Source organism: Ips typographus, linkage group LG9 (assembly GCF_016097725.1).
Source record: "Ips typographus isolate SLU linkage group LG9, UJ_Ityp_2.0, whole genome shotgun sequence".
Lineage (NCBI taxonomy): Eukaryota > Metazoa > Arthropoda > Insecta > Coleoptera > Curculionidae > Ips > Ips typographus.
In genome coordinates, this window is record NC_138430.1 from 8,512,127 (window position 1) to 8,533,757 (window position 21,631).

At 33.5% G+C, this 21,631-nt stretch overlaps 2 protein-coding genes across 5 annotated transcripts in view; one reads left to right on the forward strand and one right to left on the reverse strand.

The window, feature by feature from the left end:
• sd (TEA domain transcription factor 1 homolog scalloped) overlaps nucleotides 1-21,631 on the reverse strand; it is a 65,591-nt gene that overhangs the window by 31,000 nt on the left and 12,960 nt on the right. The window lies entirely within an intron of this gene.
• Nucleotides 11,284-11,870, forward strand: LOC145733887 (uncharacterized). Its single transcript, XM_081986926.1, has 2 exons — nucleotides 11,284-11,551; nucleotides 11,649-11,870. Exons 1-2 carry the CDS (start codon nucleotides 11,284-11,286, stop codon nucleotides 11,846-11,848), a joined length of 468 nt encoding a protein of 155 aa, XP_081843052.1. The 3' UTR covers nucleotides 11,849-11,870.

Below are 21,631 nucleotides of genomic sequence, written 5' to 3' on the forward strand. Positions count from 1 at the left end.
CAGTTTGCATCAAGGTTGGGGTTGTTAGAAAATTTGCCTCCCTAATATGTTCGAGGACATGAGTGGCAAACCTCCTACCCGTTGGGCCAATATAGAGTGCATTGCAGTTGGGGGTGCAGCAGGAGAGTTCATAAACTCCAGATCTGTGAAGTGTGGGTGTTGTGTGAGTTGCAAAGGAATTGACGTGAAGTGTGTAGGACTTTGAAACAAATAGTGATGTTGAGAGGCTTAAATATGTTTCTTAGTTGTAGGGAAAGAGGGCCTAGGAAGGGGATAGAATAGTAATTTGATAGTTTAGGTTCATCGGTTATAAGTAGATTCTTGTTAAAATGATTGTAATAAATCTTGTTGAACAGAAAATCAGGAAAGTCATTATTTGTGGCTACAGTCTTAATCCAGGAAAGTTCCTCCTTAAAACAGTGTTGGGTCATGGGAATACTAAAAAGGCGGTGGAAGAAAGAATTTAGGGCTGCTACTTTTTGGTAGGGATGGTTGGAATTGTAGGGGATTAAGCAGTCGGTAGAAGTGGGTTTGTGATATATGGAGAACTCAACGTGGTCACTAAATCTGGTAAGGAGTATATCAAGGAAAGGTAGAGAATTTGCTGACCAGCTCCATGGTGAACTTGATTGAGCCATGAAGGGTATTAATGTAAGTGAAAAAATCTCCCAAATCATCCAGGTTGCAAAAGATGCAAAAGATGTCATCTACATAACGTCTAAAGAAAAGAATGGTAGAGTTTAAGTGACTGTTCCAAATTAGCCATAAATTTTTTTTTTGTTTCAAAAGTTCTTTCAGAAGAAAAAAATCTAAAAGACCTACAATGGTCTTTCTGCCAATGTTACAGAAATAAAATAATTACAATATTTAAGAAAAAAAAGAATACAATTAATATAACATTTTCTGTATGAAAGTGTTCTAACAATGATTGAGAAGGAAGCTGGAATGGGGATTGTCTTGTTTGTCGCGTTATACAGGGTGGGTTTAATATTGTCCAGTTACACCTCGGTTTTCAGGGTGTCTAATTTTTGTGATTAGTAGAAAAAAAATTAAACAACCACAATAAGGTTTCCGTTTATGTAAATCAACAATTCACTGAAATATCATTAAAATAATACGCTGTCCGTCCTGATTTCATGCTTACACTTAAATCGTTACCCAACAGCGTTCGCCGTAATTTTCGCTTTTAGGAAACCGACTACACGCATTGCAATAGCCTATTATATTTACTTTAAACAAAATAATTGGATTACGATAGTGAGCGAAATAAATTTGTTTCTCCAAGTGGCTGCACGGATCTGGTTTATATTTTTGATTTGGGGCAGCCAAACAAAATGGCAACTATACGGGATTTATAGAGTGCACTAAGCAAAACATTTAGGTTTCCAAAGAGATAAAGTTTAATTCGATGCCCACTGTGTGTGTAAAGGATCATTAAGTAAAGATGTCCACATATCGATGATAGTACAAAGTTGCCCAAACATCAACTTAGTTTTTTTTTAATAGAGAGACACTTGATTTTTTTGTAATTGCTGAATTCTGCATCATATTTACATTTCATCTAGTTTCTTCAAACCTGGTTGTTAAACACTTTTGAGCATTTTTAGAAACTTTTCAACATTTTAGTTTAGTCAAATAAATTTGGTATTTGATTACCAATTTTATTGGCAAAAAAGTTGTAAACGAAAATTTTTTGAGTCAAAAGGATTCTAGCTAATTAAAACTTGAAAATACTGAATACACCTTGGAGTAACCTCAAACTGATTAGCTTATTTTTAAATCCCCCTTCTGGGATTGTAAAACTGTAAAAATCAGACTTGATATTTGTACAGGGTGGGCCAAATTTTAGACGTATTTAAATGGCAATAGAGATTGATTACTGAAGCTGAAATTTGATACAAAATTTAATGGTGAAAACCGTTGGTTAATGTCTCTCACCATGGTTACAGTCAAGAAAAACGTTTAGTTAGCTTTGGTGCCCTCTGGCGGCCAAACGAAGCACCCTATCAACCCAATAGCCATATTTTTGGAAAGCCCATTATATTTTCTATCCATTGACATATAAAAGTCTATACAAAGTTTTGCAAATAAACGAGTTGTTTGATAATAAAGACAGTTTTGACTAAATTTGACAAATTTTTCAAATAAGTGACTCAATACAAACTTAAGTACCTTCATTTTGAACAGAGAATCAGGCAAAGTTATAAGAATGAGTGTTTAATTTGAAAAACACTCTTTTCCCTGTTTTCCCTGCTCTTTGTCCTGTATAATATATGTATTTTATCGTTTTTCTTCACCCACTCTTAGAACAAACCTTGTATAACACGACAAAACACAAAATTCAAGAAGAAAACGTTTCCTGATAGGCATAAATTAAAATTATTGTTTTGGAGACTAAAATATTAAATTTCACGTAGAACGGTAAATATCTCATTAATACACGAAATACGTCTAGAATATGACGTAGAATCCAAAAAATGCAATAATATACAAGGTGTCCCATTTAAACTAAGCAGCAGTCGATATCTACTTCCGGTTAAATCGGTGCACGCATATTTTCTTAGTAAAAAAGGTTTTTTAGACTCTTCAGTCGTGGTAATTCAGGAAATTAGTGGGTATTGTTAGGTTAGGTTAGTTATTGGGAATTATTAGGAATTACTGGACATTATTGGCATATCAGGAATTAAGATCTGATCTCTCGCACTAAAACAGGCATTATCTAACAAAATCAAACACTTACCTGAAAGAAAGATAAAACGCACACAAACACTAATAAATCAAGTGTTCTTGTTCGAATGGATTGTTCAGTGCGAAACCTCTCGCCAAAACTAATTAATGCTTCTTTGGTTATTTACCAACTTAACGAAACAAGTTCGTTATTGAAATCGGACAGTGTTTGTTAGTAGGTGAAGTCATTAGAGCTAGTTAAATTTAACAATTGTCGTAAATACGTCTACTAATACGACATGAATCATTCAATTAATTACTGATTTGCACAATGATATTTTGTAATACAATTTTGTAGAAAGCTTCGCGTTAAAGTCTAATTATGGCGACTAGCATTTTCAGGGTTCAACATATTGAATAACGAACGAGAAAATCTAATTTAATTGTGACATTAAAGGCAACAAATCAATTATTTGCATGTTTGGCATTTGAAGCGACAAAGTTTGAAGTTTAAGATGCATAAAGTGGGAGTTTGGGCCAAACCTGTGCCAATGCAATTGAGTAACGTAATTGTTCACTTTAAATAGGTCTTTATTTTGTGTCATTGACATTTATTAAATGGAATGCCGTTGCAAAAGCGGTGCGTCAAACTGCGGAATGGGGTTGAATAGACCGCAGCGGTAATATTTTATCCGGTACTAATTCATAAACAGTATTCACTGCAAAGTGTACAGGGTGTGTTTGGTTTCGACGCTTCAATTTGCGGATATCGTCACAGGTCAATAGTTTTCCCATTAATAAACGGAAAAAACTCTTCTAAATGGTTATAAACCTCAGTCAGCTTAATAAACGAGAGCCGTTTTTGCCCCGAGTTACACGGTAGTTTAAGTCTGAAATCTCCTACGTTTACTTTTCCTGGCCTCTCGCAAAACCGAAACGGCTTTTCGGCACGCAAATCGCATTTCGTAAATATTTCTTGGCAATTACGGAGCAATCCATTCTTCTGGCGGTTTTATTTTGCCTTACCCCCGATTAGCATTATAAACGCTTACCGGCTACCGATAAGATTAAACTCGTCCTTGTTCAACTTACAGAAAAAATTCACATGATTCGGAGAGAGTTTATCAGGTGAAACGATTAATATTAATCCGGATAGCTGCTTAAGGAAGGGATTATACAGTTGAAAACATTATTTTGTTTATAACAATCTTTGGCAAATCTCGGAATTAATATAACCTGGTTTCGTTTTTCTTATTCGAGGAAGCTACAGTTCTAATTGAATTACGTAAAACTGGGTTCTAATTTTCTTCGAAGTTCCAAAAGCAAACTAAATAACCCAGCGCAACTTAGATACAACAACCCAATTAGCGCTGATAATTGCCTACTTTTGTCTGTTATTCGTACAGTGAGCTGAAAGTATAAAATGTCAAATAGAAGTGTGTTTCTTTGAAGAATTTTATTGTAAGTTGTGTTTACAGCTCCATGGAATCTAATTTGACGTTAAAGAACAGTTTTATACCACGTGACAGCTGTCATAACGGTCAAAACTCACTCACCAGCGACCTGAAAGTATAACATGTCAAATAAGTGTGTTTCTTTAAGGAATTGCACTGTGTAAGTTGGGTTTACAGCTCCATGGAGCTAAACTTGACATTTATGACGTTAAAGAATAGTTCTATACTTTGCTTGCGTCACGTGACAGCTGTCATAACGGTCAAAACCCTCTGACCAGTGATTTGAAAGTATAAAATGTCAAATATAAGTGTTTCTTTAAGAAATTGCACTATAAGTTGGGTTTACAGCTCCATGGAGTTAAATTTGACAGTTCTGACGTTAAAGAATAGTTATATACTTTGCTTGCGTCACGTGACAGCTGTCATCCCGGTCAAAACTCACTCACAAGTGACCTGAAAGTATAAAATGTCAAATAAGTGTGTTTCTTTAAGGAATTGCACTATAAGTTGGGTTTACATCTCCATGGAGCCAAATTTGACAGTTCTGACGTTAAAGAACAGTTTTATACTTTGCTTGCGTCACGTGACAGCTGTCATAACGGTCAAAACTCACTCACAAGTGACTTGAAAATACAAAACGTCGAATAAATGTGTTTCTTTAAGGAATTGCATTGTAAGTTGGGTTTACAGCTCCATGGAGTTAAATTTGACAGTCCTGACGTTAAGGAACACTTTTATACTTACGTCGCTTAACGTCACATGTCGCAACTGTCAAATTTTGGATCATAGAGCTATAAATACAATGTACAGATGTGATTTTAGATTGTTAAATACGCGTCACAGCATGCGTGATTTTTGACAGCTGTCAGGTGCCTACTTGCTTCATTTTTGGGGTAAATTGCTTCATACAAAGTGTAAAAATAGTTATTTACCTAACAAGCGCGGAAAGTGGTATATTCCCGCACGAGACAGCAGGCAACCAGTTAAAAGGCGGGAAAAACGCTTTCCACATGTGTTAGGTTAGGTTAGGTTAGTAGTTTCCACACTAGTGCGGTAAAGTTACTTTTCTGCACTCATTTTTTCTTCGCTTGATCATCTCATAGAAAAATTGGTAAAAATGGGTATTTTCATATAAACTTCAAAATTGCAGGATTATTATTCATTTATGGTAAATTAATCTTGCAATGCGAAAAAGTTACTTTACCGCACCCCAGTAGGAGAAATAAATTCCAAAATTTGTCTTTTTTGAAAATTCTACACCCTTTATATTGTCAGAGCAGGAAGTTTATTTGCAAAAGATTTTGGAAGTATTGATTTTTTAAATTATAAGTATTCTAGTCTGTTCTGTTTTAAAAGCATTGCCTTTAAGGCAAAACAAGTACTTCTTATTACAAATATATTGTAAAAAGTAAAGTAAGTATTTATTTTTTAAACGTACTTTTAGAAAAATAATTAACTACATTGTTTGGAAAAATTGAAAAATTTTAAATGGTTGAAATACTGATATTCATACAATTTGCTTTATTTTAGGATAAATTGTTTCATAAAGGTTGTAAAAAAATAAAAATATATACATTGTATGAAAAGCGGATTATAATTGTGGCAATCTGCTCAACCACTACTCAGTCCTGTTATTTATGTCCGTAAATTGAAAGAATAATAACACTAAAACCATGAACTAAATAAATTTAAATTTAGAAATTGGTTCGTTTTATTTTCCGCAATCAAAATTAGCAACAAAAATCAATTGTATCGACGTAACATTGCACGTCACCGCACTGAAAATTGAAGTCAATCCAGGCTGCAGCAAATAACAACAAGCAATTTTTCCCGCACATTATCGCAAAAAGTACTATTTATTTACTGGAAACTTGTGACGTATCGTAAACAATGCAAACGCGAAATTGAAACTACGGAAATTTAATGGATTATTGTGTTTGCAAAGTATACGTAAGCTGACTCGAATCTTCGATAAAACCGCGTCGAACTTAATTACGGTTAAGCGCATTAAAAACGCGATTATTTTCTATTGATCCCAATAATGTATATTTTCTAACCGAAAAAGTTAATTATTCGTAAGCGAAACAATTAAAAACCAAACAAAAATCTCGGTTAGACGCAACTTTCGATAGTCGAGAAGCAATGAAAGTTGGGATAAACTTTAACAAGCTCCGCTTTTATAAAATAATAAAGTTGAAAATGGCAAAGTTCCATTTAAAACAGTGGTCGTTATTTGATGACATTTTTTGGAAATTCCACTGAGAATCGGGAAAATTGAATTGGCTACTTGTTGCGTTTCGCCCAACTTGGGAGTTTTCGAGTGCGATGGTCCTAACAAAGAAAATGTTAGCCCAAAATGAATTCAAGACTAAAGTGAAGTAGAATAATTAATAGACTAAGAAACATTGATTATCTAAAAATACAGACCAATCAGAAAACGAGAACACACATTCATAATTTAAACTGCAGACCTGATATAGATCTTATCAACATAATCTTGACAATTTCAAGTCTCATTCTAATCAATTGGAATTAATCTAGTGGATTTATGGCGTTTAATTCGAAAGCCACCAAATTTGGACCACTAGTAAAACACACATTTCACCCACTGCAACATCGAAACGACAATTCCCGGCTTTATAAACTTTCTCTGGCATTTCCAGTTTTGCAAACTCCTCATTGAATTCAATTGCTTTTGTCAAAAAGTTGATTCGAATGAATGTAGGGCTCTTAATATTTCATAATTCGAGCGATCTCGGGTTTCCTTTTTTATTTTTGCGGAAGAACGGAAAAGGAAAACGTAATTTAAAAAGTTGCCTCGATAATTTTCACCGCGGGGGGTAATACACAAGTTTTCAGCGAAACGCTTTTGATTACCGTTTAGCCTTTTCATTAGTTTAATCAAAAGGGAATTTTAATTAATGCAGTGGATGGTGGCCACCCTCAGTCTCTTATACAGGGTGGTTCAGTTTTAAATGCCAATAATCCACCAATCGATAGCCAATCATAAAATAAGAAATAAGTTGACATGCATTATGTCAATTTCCTGAAGAAACGCTTCCTATTTAAATGCGTCGATATAGGGGATAGTCTTTATTTTCTATGATTTCAAAAATGTCTACTTGGGTTATTGTATTTTTTACTTTAAAATGGTTCAAAAGGATTCAAATCTGGTCATCTGTGAGGTTTACGAGTTAATTTTTGACACTGAAAATAGTCAAAAATCAGGATTTTTTTATTCAATTAAACACTGGTAACAGTCCGAATTTTTGGACTAATTTAATTCTAAAAATTAGTGTTTAAGACTAATATCGTAGCATTTAATACCACAATTGTTTACTTTCATCAATCAAGAGTCTGAAACTTAACTTTTACTAGAAAAAATTGTTTAAAATTCGATTTTTTTAGTCTTAAAGCAAAGTGAAGCGTCTAGAAGTCAATTTAATACTGACAAAGCGTGAAATGGCATGTTTAAACCTATGGAAAATGTAAAAATAGTTTTTTAAGTCTCCTATGTCAAAATCTTGGTGAAGATAACCCTAAAACTCGATTTTCCTAGCTGAAAGCAGTTTTAAAGTCCTAAAAATAGTCAAGAGTTCTAAGAAAATGAAAAGCAATAAACAAACCTGAAAAGTTAGTCTTCAAGTCAATTTTTATGAATCTAATGTCAATATCCTGTATTTAAGACTATTTTCAAGACTAAAATATTGAAATGTATTTTCAAATTATGAAAACTTGCTTTAAGTGCAAATTTTAAGAATTTTATGTCACTTTTCATTGGTACAGAGTCACTTTTTGGTGTCCAAGTCAATTTTCAAAGGTGAAATGTGTGAATTTGTAGTCAAAAATTCTAGATAAAGTAGTTTTTCATGGCTACAAGTCAATTTTTACTACTAAAGTTTTTCAACTTATCTGAAAACTATAACGACCGACTACAAAGACAGTTTTTAAGCCTCTCAAGTAAATTTTCATAGTTTCCAAGTCAATTGCCAAAGCTAAAGTCTTTCAATTTGTCTGAAAACTGATTACAAAGACAATTTTTAAGCCTCTCAAGTCAATTTTCACCGTTTCAAAGTAAATTTACTGGTTTCTAAGTCAATTTTCAAAACTAAATTGGCTACAAAGGCATTTTTTAAGCTTCTTAAGTAAATTTTCACTGTTTTCAAGACAATTTTTAACTTAAGTTGGGTTGATTTAGGGTCTTTGAACGTAATAACTCAATTATCTCGTAAACGAAGCTTCAAATCATAAAAGGTACTTATTTTGTCAAATTGGACAAGTAAAGTAAAAAAAACTGAAATTTTTGAAAAATATCCAGAGAATCAGGCAGAAACATGAAAACCATCTTCCTGTATCTACGCTACTGGAGAATTTTGGCAAACGTTATTCATAATAAGTATTAATTTCATAAGTGCTTGTTCCAAATTTATTTATTTATGACAGAAAACCGATTTTTTAATTAAAAGGACTGTATTTCTCTTAGGAAGCATTTTTCAGGAAAATGACAATGCATGTCAACTTATTTTTTAATGGGCTATGCAATGGTGAATTATTGACATTTAAAACTGGACCACCCTGTATAAGAGGTAGTGTACTATGGGGTGGGTTTTTAGTCAATTATAAAACAGAAGTAATCAGCTGCAAATTCAGATAATAAAATCAAAAGGAAGCATTTACTTTACTATAAATTAATTACCTTATTTGATGTGCTTTTTTGATTTTAATTCTACTGGAATAAAGAAGAAAATCCAAGACGGTGTACCATATCAAGAAATCAAGATTAAAAATTAATTACTAGAATACCATCAAAGTTCCTAACCTAGAAGAAACCACTAGGACGGGTTTTTGAATTGGAAGCCACAGAGTGGTGTGAACCTGAACACATACCATTGCATGCATATTCATTTTTACCATGTTCAAAGAATGAAAAGTAAAATAGAAGTTATGCATTCAACGGTCATGGAATGTTTTTATTAAAAAGTCAACCATGCAGTAAGGATATCTACAAGCATCCAACTGGATTTAATTAGGAATCGAGCATTTCATATTCAACCATGCCAACCATACCTCATTATACCACTCCAATTTATTGAAGCAGTTGACATACCGAAGTACAAGTTAACGAATAAAAATCGTGCCAGCAAAAAACGCGAAAAAACCGAACGTCTCGTGTGCAATGATTAATTTTATAGCAAAAAAAAAACTTAATCGCAAGTAATTATGATCGAGTAATTGGACTTAAAAGATATCTAATGAACTTCTGATAGATTCGTTTAATCGCTGTCTTCCTGCGGTCGCAACGACGATATACCCAGAAGTGGGAACCGGCATTTGGAACCGCACAGATGGTTATCAAGGATAAAATCATTACGGCCAGCGGACCCGCTTATCTGGTGCATTCGAGGTTCCTAGGAAATATCCGTGGAATTTCGAATTAAATGGGAGCCTTTTGATTTCAGCCGCCCCTTCATTCTGGCCGGCCATCTATATGCAACTAAAATTGATTGTATACATTTTAACTGCTTTACCGTGCCAATCAGATCGCTGGTCACCATTAAAACCAACAACGGTTGAACCACCTTACGGGTTCAGCATGTTAATAGCCGCAAATAAACATTAATTAGAGTTATTTTCGTGATGATAACAAGAAACCACAAGACTTTGTTGTAACGTACGTGATGCAGGTGTCACATCATTTAACTTGCTGCTACCAAACAGTGCTGTGATACGTAAATGCTGCACAAGTGGACTTATTTTTGAGACCGCAGCTCTAAATAGTTCGTTGTTATTGCAACCAAACCATTCTCTAAGGTTCTTCAGACATGAATTACGTCTTCTCCCCACAGATCTCTTTCCTTCGATTTTTCCTTGCATAATAAGTTGCAATATTCGATACTTTTCCCCCCCCCTCATGACATGTCCCATATATTGCAATTTTCTGGCCTGAATTGTCGTAATAACTTCTCTCTCCTTATTCATACGTCTCATCACTTCCACGTTGGTTATTCTGTCTACCCATGAAAACCTCAGTATTCTTCGGTATACCCACATCTCAAACGCTTCCAGTCTCCTTATTTCGGTTACCTTCAGCATCCAGGCTCCCATAATACAGTACGGACAGCACTAGCATCTCATTAGTTGTATTTTCAGTTCCAGGTTTAGATCCCGACAGCAGAAAAGCCTTTTCATTTTTATAAATGTGCTTCTGGCCTGTTCGATTCTGTTTCGTATTTCTTGTGAGCTGTCGTTGTTTTCATTAATAGTCGTATTCTCTTACTCTCTCAATAGGTTGATTGCTTACGTATATCCTACGAATGTCCTGAGTTGTTTTTGTCATCAACATATATTTTGTTTTGTTTATGTGCAGTGATAGTCCAACCATTCTATTAATTAGCGTCTGCAGATCTTCGTATGTTCCAGCCAGAATAACTGTATCGTCAGCATACCTCAGATTATTTATTGTCGTGCCGTTGATCTTAATGCCTATGTTCTGATCATCAAGTGCCCTATTTATTATGTCCTCCGAGTACAGATTAAAGAGGATTGGTGATAGTATACACGAACACCTCTCTGTATTTCTATTTCTTCTGATGTCATGTCTTCTATTCGTACTACTGCTTTTTGACCATAGTATAAGTTTGATATTATTCTTATGTCTCTGAGATCTATTCTTCTCTTTATTAATGTTTCTATGAGCAAGTCATGCCTCACTTTATCGAAAGCTTTATTGTAGTCTATCAGCATGTCTTGATTTATATCTAGGCATCTTTGTGACAGGACATTGAGTGAAACTAGCGCTTCCCTTGTTCTCAGGCCTTTACGGAATCCAAATTGTGTATGGCCGATGTCTATGTCTATTTTCCTGAATACCATGGACTACCTTCAGCAGGACTTTCAATATGTGAGCCATCAAGCTAATGGTACGGTAGTCAGAGCACTGCTTGGCATTTTTCTTTTTTGGAAGAGTTATAAAAGTTGATAGCAACCAATCATTTGGTATTATTCCTGTTCTATATATGGTATCGATTAATTCTACCAAAATATGAATCCGGTCTTCCTCTATCAGCTTAAGAATCTCCACTGGCAGTTTGAATAATTAACCTTACTTAAGTCTAGTTGAAACTAGAACTGTCACTGACAATTTTCCAACATTTCCGTGAATATGTCATCAACAAAAATGTATTACAGTGAACGAAACTCTTCCAGCGACCTAATGTCCCTACCAGATGAAGATGTTCCACACAAAGACACTCACACCTTGACCAGAACGTTATCCATGCTGGTAAACCATTCAAACTCCCCAACTCCCTCCCTCACGGAACTCACCGGGACCCAACAGTACCTGGTGACTCCACAAGCTTTGAGGGAAATAATATCGGACAGATTGAAAATCCGGGACGGCACCACCTACATCATCAAGTTCAATCACGGTAATGAGTATTTCAGATGTGTGAGGAAAAATCACCAATCAGGTTTTTAAGAAATCTTCATTACTTTCTCACTTTTGAATTGGAATATCAATTTCAGATAGCGTTAAAGAGTCTGAAGAAGAACTAGAAACTTCGTCGGTAGCATCTGAGCCTGCAAGTTCAGTGAATACCTGCAAGAACACCAGAACAAAAGAGTCGTACTTGGAGATTGCGTCCAAGTTTCTGGAATTTGTCAGTACGTGTCTGTGGAAGTATACTCCCGGCTGTCAACAACTGTATTCAAAAAAACGTCGCTAACCACAATAAATCGTCAAAAGAGTTGTTTCTTTTTCGCTTAAAAAGGTCAAAGTAAATAGAAAGTCTCCACGCGCTATTTGAACAACACCCCGACAATTAACCATTCCAGATAAATGCTTTCCAGGTTCAGAATGCGACTAATTAAAATTTGTTTTCTCGGAAATACAGAATATTATGCCTTAATTTAATTAAAAGCTAGAGTTAAGTAAGCCGGAAGAGCCTTTAGATAAATGCTAAAAGATTAAATTTAGCTTGTATAAAAAGAGAGATTCAGGGATAAATTGATAGCAAATGCTTGTTTTCGTAAATATTTCAGAAAAAAATTTGTTTCTCTGTATTAATTTAATGAACTATTTTCGTCTTAGTTACTACTTATATTTAATTAACTGCCTGAATTATATGTTTCATTTTTCAAAAAAAATTGATAGAGTGGAATGAATATTCAACATCTCGGTAACATGAAGAACTAGACAGGCCAGTTTTTGCTAAGTTTGTAGTATTTTTGATCATATTTCTAATGGCGGTTTAGTGAAATCTATAAGAGTTTAAATAAAAAAGTTACAATCAATCAAAAATTGAAAAAATTTGCAAAAAGTGTAATTTTTTGGCAATTTTTTATTTTACTCCAGAAGGGTTCCAATGCACAGTAAAAGGCATATTTATACCAAAGGACCTTAAATTAGGTGATATAAGTGCAAAAAAAAGCACTACAATTTCTAATTTTTCAAAAAAATTGATAAAATGAGGTCTTTTTTAACTAGTTTTTAAGATGCAATATCTCAGTAACATGAATCATAAAATATGTTCCTTGTGATAGTGTGTTACACTTGAAGTATTTATACATATTGCTGACCTTGTTAATTTTCACTTACAATCTCTACAGCTCGAATTATTCAAGGAAATGTTTCCAATTATAAATTTGATTCAACAGTAATAATTATAGGATGGTCAAACAAATCTTACACCAAAATGTTAATAAATATTGGTTTAATTTGTACGGTTCTGTACCTTATATCAAAAAAATTATTGATTTAGCTCAAATCCAGTTAAAAATAAAATAAAAATTGGCTTGCTCGTTTTTATTTTACAAATTACATATCTACACTTTTACCCAGGGTCTCCGAAGCTTTTCCATACTATCAATTTATTGAAAAACACAGTAAATTTCTTAGAATAGTCAGACTAGAAGCAAACTTAACATTTACTTTAAATCTTGACAGCAGAAAATGGATTTATCAAGAAAAGTGTTGATAGAATGTGAACGAACTGGTTTGATAAAAGGCAAGTTGTAATGTATCATCCAAACATTTCTTACAAAACTAGATTTTTTTTTAGAACTAGTTATTGGATACTACATGTTGTTGGATAGGAAGTTTAATGAGGATTCCATAATTGTACTTAAATCTGTCATTTTCTCGCTCCAAGTGGGTTTTACAGGCGATTTTGTCCCTGACTGTCTTTCTGGCAATTCAAATTTTGACCCCACTTTTCTCCCTGACTGTACTAAATTTTGTAGTGTTTTTTCTGCTTGTTGAATAGAAAATTTCATGGGGAATCCAAAAATCTGCTTAAAACAGTCATTTTCTCGGTACAATTGGGTTTTACAGGCAATTTTGTCCCTGACTATATTTTTAAACTGTCTTTCTAGCAATTCACACTTTGACACCACTTTTCTCCCTGACTGTACTTAATTTTGTAATGGTTTTTTATGTTGTTGGATAGGAAATTTAATGAAGAATCCAAAAATGTGCTTAAAACAGTCATTTTCTCACTAAAAGTGGGTTTTACAGGCAATTTTGTCCCTGACTGTATTTTTAAACTGTCTTTCTAGCAATTCAAACTTTGACACCACTTTTCTCCCTGACTGTACTTAATTTTGTAATGTTTTTTTATGTTGTTGGATAGGAAATTTAATGAAGAATCCAAAAATGTGCTTAAAACAGTCATTTTCTCACTAAAAGTGGGTTTTACAGGCAATTTTGTCCCTGACTGTATTTTTAAACTGTCTTTCTAGCAATTCAAACTTTGACACCACTTTTCTTCCTGACTGTACTTAATTTTGTAATGTTTTTTTATGTTGTTGGATAGGAAATTTAATGAAGAATCCAAAAATGTGCTTAAAACAGTCATTTTCTCACTAAAAGTGGATTTTACAGGCAATTTTGTCCCTGACTGTATTTTTAAACTGTCTTTCTAGCAATTCAAACTTTGACACCACTTTTCTTCCTGACTGTACTTAATTTTGTAATGTTTTTTTATGTTGTTGGATAGGAAATTTAATGAAGAATCCAAAAATGTGCTTAAAACAGTCATTTTCTCACTACAAATGGGTTTTACAGGCAATTTTGTCCCTGACTGTATTTTTAAACTGTCCTTCTGACAATTTGACACCAATTGCCAGTAAAACCCAGTTGTAGTGAAAAAATTACAGTTTTATGTACATTTTTTAAATCCTCATTAAATTTCCTATCAAATAAAATGAAAGAACACTACAAAATTTAGTCAGAGAGAAAAGTGGTGTCAAAATTTGAATTGCCTGAAAGACAGTCAGGTACAAAATTGACTGTAAAACCCAGTTGTAGTTAGAAAATGGCAGTTTTAAGCACATTTTTGGAATCCTCATTAAATTTCCTATACAATAACATGAAAAAACACTACAAAATTCAGTACAGTCAGGGAGAAAAGTGGTGTCAACCTTTGAATTCCCAAAAAGACAGTTTAAAAAGACAGTCAGGGACAGAATTGCCTGTAAAACCCACTTATAGTGAGAAAATGACTGTTTTAAGCACATTTTTGGATTCTTCAGTAAATTTCCTATCCAACAACATAAAAAAACATTACAAAATTTAGTACAGTCAGAGAGAAAAGTGGTGTCAAAATTTGAATTGCCAGAAAGACAGTCAGGTACAAAATTGACTGTAAAACCCAGTTGTAGTTAGAAAATGGCAGTTTTAAGCACATTTTTGGAATCCTCATTAAATTTCCTATACAATAACATGAAAAAACACTACAAAATTCAGTACAGTCAGGGAGAAAAGTGGTGTCAACCTTTGAATTCCCAAAAAGACAGTCAGGGACAGAATTGCCTGTAAAACCCACTTGTAGTGAGAAAATGACTGTTTTAAGCACATTTTTGGATTCTTCATTAAATTTCCTATCCAACAACATAAAAAAACATTACAAAATTTAGTACAGTCAGAAAGAAAAGTGGTGTCAAAATTTGAATTGCCTGAAAGACAGTCAGGTACAAAATTGACTGTAAAACCCAGTTGTAGTTAGAAAATGGCAGTTTTGAGCACATTTTTGGAATCCTTATTAAATTTCCTTCCTATACAATAACATGAAAAAACCACTACAAAATTCAGTACAGTCAGGTGGATTTAAAATGGCTTAACAATAGCATAATTAAAATATCATTCTGTCGGTCTAGCCAAATCCAATTTTGACATTTTTCAGATGAAAACTAAGCTGAAGCATCACTCTTGCAAGTTTAATAACATCAATTCCAAACTAAAAGTTTCCTAATTCAGTCCATTTCCAGTAAAAATCCGACTGCGAAACAAACGTCCAATTTTTCTTCGCTGAACCGTTTCTACATGCACGAGATAAAAAAGGACAGGATCCCACGAGTCGGGGGGCACATACGCCATTCTGGAAACGTATCGCACTTTAGTGTAGAAAATTAATTTCTGGTAATTTTTAGTCCCGCGTCCCTTTTCAGGAGCGCTAAGCGGGGGTAGGAAAAAAGCGGTGATTTAGTGGAAGGGTGGCGCGTAATAAATGTCGCGCAAGTTTTAGGACTTGATCAGTTGTGAAAGAATTTAGATTTAAGGGTTTAATAAGTGTTCCAGAACACTTCACGGCTTTTTCAATTTAGACTGCTGATCTTCAGGGCGGTCGTGATTTACATAAAAAGGTTCATGGCCTTTCGCCAATATTGCCTTTCAAAGACAACGAAATTTGCATTTTATTACTTTTCATAGATCATTATTTTATAAATGAGACTGTTTCGTGTCATCCCGACCGAGCTGAAATGGAAAGAACTGAAACAGATTTGCTAATGGGCTGTAAAAGTTGTGATTGAGCATTAATTTAAAGGATTTTATTAACTAACGTGTGGCGACATGCTTAAATGCATGTAAAGTCTGCTTTGTCTTATAGTGCGTATCAACGTTTAAGTGATAATTTTATCTGTAAGCCGCACCTTTCACTGCCAGTGGAATAAGTAACGGTGTTGACAAAAAGACAATTACCTCACTCGAATAACAATTAGTTGATTGGAGCTTAGCTGAGTCACAAAGCGAGTTTTCACATTGCATGGTAATGTCTGACTGGCTTTTTGAGATGACTATTCACACAGCAGAAAACTAAGTTTGCACTGTATACAACAAATGCAACAGCTGCAAACACTAATGATAATAATTGAACAGAAATATAAAGAAGTGAAAACGCTATAAAAGTTTATTATCTTCCCCGTTCATCCAGCTAGAATTTCCGGGTAACAGGTGCAGCGTTATTAAATCTTTTTATGTTGTTTTGTAAAAACAACTCCCCAGGTCTATTTCATATCGCCGAAGGGAGACATGTAAAATTAAACAGATCAACGGAAAGATAGGCGCCCAAAACGCACAAATAATTGAAATAATAATAATAAAAACACTGATTTTATGAAATTGACTACAAGACTGCACGGTGTATGGAGAACGAGCAACTAGGTCAATAGTTAGCAAAACAAAACGAAGAAGTCCATGTTGATTCTCTTGGCGTTAGTTAATTTATGAACCGAATCACTATAATAATACCTCTTAGCGTATATTTACTTTAGAACTTTTGATAGCGCATAAAAGCGAAGCGGAAGACTCTTGTCGTTATTTTGATTTAATACTTAATTCTGTCACTTGAATTTTTTCAACTACCAGATGTTTTCAGGCTATTTTAGTAATCAGTGAAACTTTGATCAAATCCTTTGAAGCGTTTCGTTATTAAACGTGTTTTGTGAACGTTCTTGAAATGTTTCACTAAGGTTCTAAACAGGATCTCAGTTATTATTGAAGGTATAAAAATGTTTAAATTAGAAAAGTTTTAAAGAATTACATGGCTCTTTTGAAAAATAACCCAGCATTTTTTTGTTTTTGAGATGTTTGAACAAAACTGAAAAATGATGTGCAAATCGTTTGTTCTGATGAATATTTGGGTAGCCAGGAAAATGATCTATCGTTTTCTGTTTCTGAGGTTAGGATACTAACTTTTTTTCCATATGAAAGCCATACCTAATTTTGCGCTATTTGATAGCCCAAAAAATTACCATTTTATTGATGTATGACACAAAATTACATTTTAATGAAACATATTTAACAAATATGGCATAATTTCAAGACAAACTTAAGAGTAAACTTCATTTTTAGTGGCTCCCCACAAATAAAAATCCAGAGGGGTAATATCTGGCGAATGAGCTGGCTAGAAATAGGGGGTTTTTCAATGAAAAGTAGCATCCAAAATAATTTCTCTGTTAAAAAATGCTAAGACACGTCAACAAAGATTGCAAGGAGGACATCTTTTTACGTAGGATTTGACTTTCTGCCATCAGCTCCTTTGCCGCCATAGCCACCCCCACTAAGTTTTCAAACGGCACCATATCCTGTGTGACACATCGTTGGAAAGGGTATTTCATAAGGAATTAATTGCACTATTTTATTTGTACATTTGCTTTGAATTGAGGTCAAAAAAAAATAAAAACATTTTTTTGTTATTTTGGTACAAACACAAAACGTATTTTTTATTTTTTTTTGGTCTCAATTCAAAGCAAATGTACAAATAAAATAGTGCAATTAATTCCTTATGAAATACCCTGTACGTAGTACAAGATTTCACGGCCTACTTGACGATGCGTTGTATGGCTGGTTGCCTATTAGTTGCAAACACCGCCTCCATAGATAGAACATTTTTGGGACAAACAAATTATTCGTCAGAACAAAGTCCAATAAATCAGTTGTCCAATAAACAGTTTTCAAAATAATTGCCATGTAAGAAATCATCACAGTTTTTTAGAAATATATTCAAAACAAAAAATTAGCCATATAATTCTTTAAAACTTTTCTAATTTAAACCTTTTTGTTAATTCAATAATAACTGAGATTCCAATGGTGACCATCGAATTTGGGACAATGTTTGTATAGTTCCAAAATTATGACTGTTACTGGATAAAGGTTGATAACAATTTTTAAGCAAATTTGCACTACTTTTAGACTAAAATGTAATATTATGACCAACTTATTTAAGATATCACATACATCTTCAGTTATGTATGAGATTAATTAGTTTTGCTATTCTATAAAACAAAAAATCTCTGACAAGTTAGTTTAAAATTGCGCTAGTTAGCACAATGGCTTCTATTAATATCCATCATGAATAATCATTACACTCACTATTATCTGTTTTTACAATAACGCATGTAAACGAGCTGGCCTGGTTAGATTTTTGACTTATTGCCTAAACAGACAGATCAGGCTGGTCAAATAATTAATTTGCCAGCGAATTTATTTGCATTTAATTTTTAGTCAGCTTTATAATAATTAAATTTGTGATATTTCACACGGAAATAGAATTATTATTAATGTCGTAGTGCTGAACGAGACCAATGTCGAAACGAAGCAATTTTGAGAGCCGAGCCAATAGTAGATCTGATGGGAACAGATTGTTCATTCATTAAATACCGCTCTAGTAAACAATAATTTCGGTGCTTGCCAAATAATATTACATGCATCTTTAATGCTTTGTAAGAAGCAGATTGTGTTTTAAATATTTGTTACGTCATGAAACGTAAATAACCTTTACTTTGGATATTACAACATCAGGATCATATGTCAAGACAACTTACTTACTAATCGTGATTTCAGCAAACAGGTGGACTTACCTGAAACAAAAACAACACTTAAGTTACATTCAAAAGGGTTTACTACAGTTTTTTCAAATATTTTTACTTATTATCCATATTGGAGAGTTTAAGATAAGACTGTATTGTATTTAAATTAATCGTGCGAAAAATCATGTACACGAGGCAAGTTATCGAGTTTATTCATCACCCACACTCCAAATTATATTAGCCAGTTAATTAAACACCCATTATTACTAACAAAAACACTATTAGGTTATGAATAATTGTCAAATGGCACTATTTTCTCCGTTGCGAAATTTAATACAGTAACAACAGGTTTAAAGTTTTTTTATCACCGTTTTGTCGCAGGCGTTTTGAATTGCAAATAACGCTAAACTTTCTTAGAAACCTTGGTTATTAAATAATTCCGTATAGTTTTTGTCGGCTTAAACACGGCCAAGTGGGAGACTTTAAATGCGTAAACTAGTAGTATTGAAATAAGCACGGTTTTATTGTTAATTTTCACAGATTATAGTAAGTATGTATTGCGGGTCTTTTTTTGCATATAGATTACGGCTTCTATAGTGCAGAGAAAAAAGAAAATTTGCGTTAGAACCACAATTTACCTTACTGCAAACCAAACATATTTTTATGAATAAAAATCAGTTGAAGTATTAAATATTAATAACGAAAAAAAAACGCGTCTGGCAACGTCGCATAAAGGATAATTGACAGTATGTACGTCAACTTCAGATGTCATTCAATTATGCGGTTAAAGCATAGTTGCCACCTTTTTCCTTTGTTTACAAGATTGGTGGACGAATCACTTTTGCACTTGGTTAGTCTAGGTCAGTTATTAATGCGTATTTTTTTCCTAAATTTGCAATAAACAAATATTGGCACTTATACGAATCGGCCCCTACGGTTGTCAAGCATTATTTTGGTTTTTAATAGCCGCAATTTTCGAGGTTACAGGTATTATGTAGATCATTTGGCAACATCGAACCGACACAGCGCCAAACAGCTGATTTCCTGTCTTGTGAAGTGTGGTTCTTCCACCAAATTATCGTAATTTTCTGTGGATTTCCCGCGAAAATTTTTTTGACTCAACTTAATCTCAACTGACAAACTTGAAATTGTATTAAGTTCCTTTTTGTGTCATTTTGTTTTAGCAAACTTATAAACAAACAGAAACAGTGAAACAACTAAAATTAGCAAATAAATGACTTCCCCGTTAGTTTTTATGTAACAACACCATACTTCACGCACATTTACTATTTATGGTTTACTAATCGATTAGTGGGAACTTAAGTGCATTAATGACATTATTTTTGTTTAACCATCGAGAATTAACAACTTCATTAAGAATGCCGATTAAGCAAATTCAAGGTTCCGAACATTTCTGGTAAATAACGAGACCATTTAGGTGTTCGCCAATTTGCAGGCGTATTAACTGTTATTTTATCGGGAAATTTTAGCATTAACAATTCGACAGACCGTATTCCGTGCTTCTCCAGGCGCTTTTCTCCGGAGATTACCGTGCGTCACACTCCCAAAATAAACTTAAAACTCCTTGAAGGTTTTCAATTCGTTGAAACACGATTTTCACGGGTGGTCTTTGATTCAAACTACACAAATATATTGCCATTGCAGGCATTAACAAGTAATCCGCAACCACTTTCCAAATTGGTACTTAACGGGGTTTGAAAATCTCCCAACCATAACAACTTTGCAATTCATCATCTATTTCAAGTCTCTAAACTAAGGTTAAAGGTATTTAAAGGTAAATCAATCGAAAGCACGTCCGACTACAATTTGAGCCAGCCAGCGATGTTCCAATATTAGATTTTTATTGTTTCCACTGTGATTGCTTGACATTTAAGATATTTTTAATCAAGTGCTTAAGTTGTATTATACTGTACGTTTTGCGACTTAAATTAAGCTCGTACCTTTTAAATTCAAACTCATCCAACACTACTTAAACCCATGTTTTACGTTAGTAAAGTGCAATGTCTGTATTTAGGTTCAATTTGTATATCTCAAAATAAATTTTAAAATCTTAAATCAAGCTCTGATTGTGAAAATATGTGGATTTCAAGTACTTTTTGTATTTTATGTCAATTGCCGGTTAAATATTTCAAACCGTAGTCAGTAGCAATTTGCATATTTTGCTTAATTACCTATTTTGCATACAAATCAGTGAAATAACCATTTCTTGCATATTTTACGTTTAAATTGTCAAAGACAAGAAAACTTTTAAAGTTATAATTATTTAGTTTATACAGGGTGATTCCAAAGTTGGTGCTTTCCTTTCACCTGCGAATAGGGCTTCAAAAAATAAGGTTTTTTTTCCTTTGACGCTTCTTCGAAATATGAACAATAACGAAGATACAGGGTGTCAAACTGAAAAAATAATAATTTAATGATTTTGGCCAAACCACTTGAAGTAATTAAACAAAATTTTGTAGGTGTCAATAGCTACGTGGAAAGGAAATTTTCCAAGAAACAACATTTTTCTTGCGTTTACCAGTGGCGTGCGTATAATTTTTTTAAAACATTTTCAAAAAAAATATTACCCTACTGGTTTTTTTCAAAATAAAATTTATTATTGAATTCCTTGTTCAATTCTAAAAATAAAACCCCTTTTATTATTTTTTCCTACGACGCCCCATTTCCCAGTAAAAAAATAAAAACCGTCTTAATGCGTGCCTAAAATTAAATGCTGTTTTAATTTAAAATGTCAAATTATTAAAAATTAGTTGATAAGGAATAACCTGTAGTTAGTTAAAATTAAATTTATTTTTTATTTTGTTTTTTTTTCAGTAAAACTTTGACACCCTGTATCTTCGTTATTGTTCATATTTCGAAAAACCGTCAAAGGAAAAAAAACTTATTTTTTGAAGCCCTAT

Coding starts and splice junctions, on each gene's coding strand:
- LOC145733887 (XM_081986926.1), top strand. CDS start 11,284: ATGTCATCAACAAAAATGTATTACAGTGAACGAAACTCTTCCAGCGAC. Junction 11,552..11,648: donor CATCATCAAGTTCAATCACG/GTAATGAGTATT, acceptor TATCAATTTCAG/ATAGCGTTAAAGAGTCTGAA.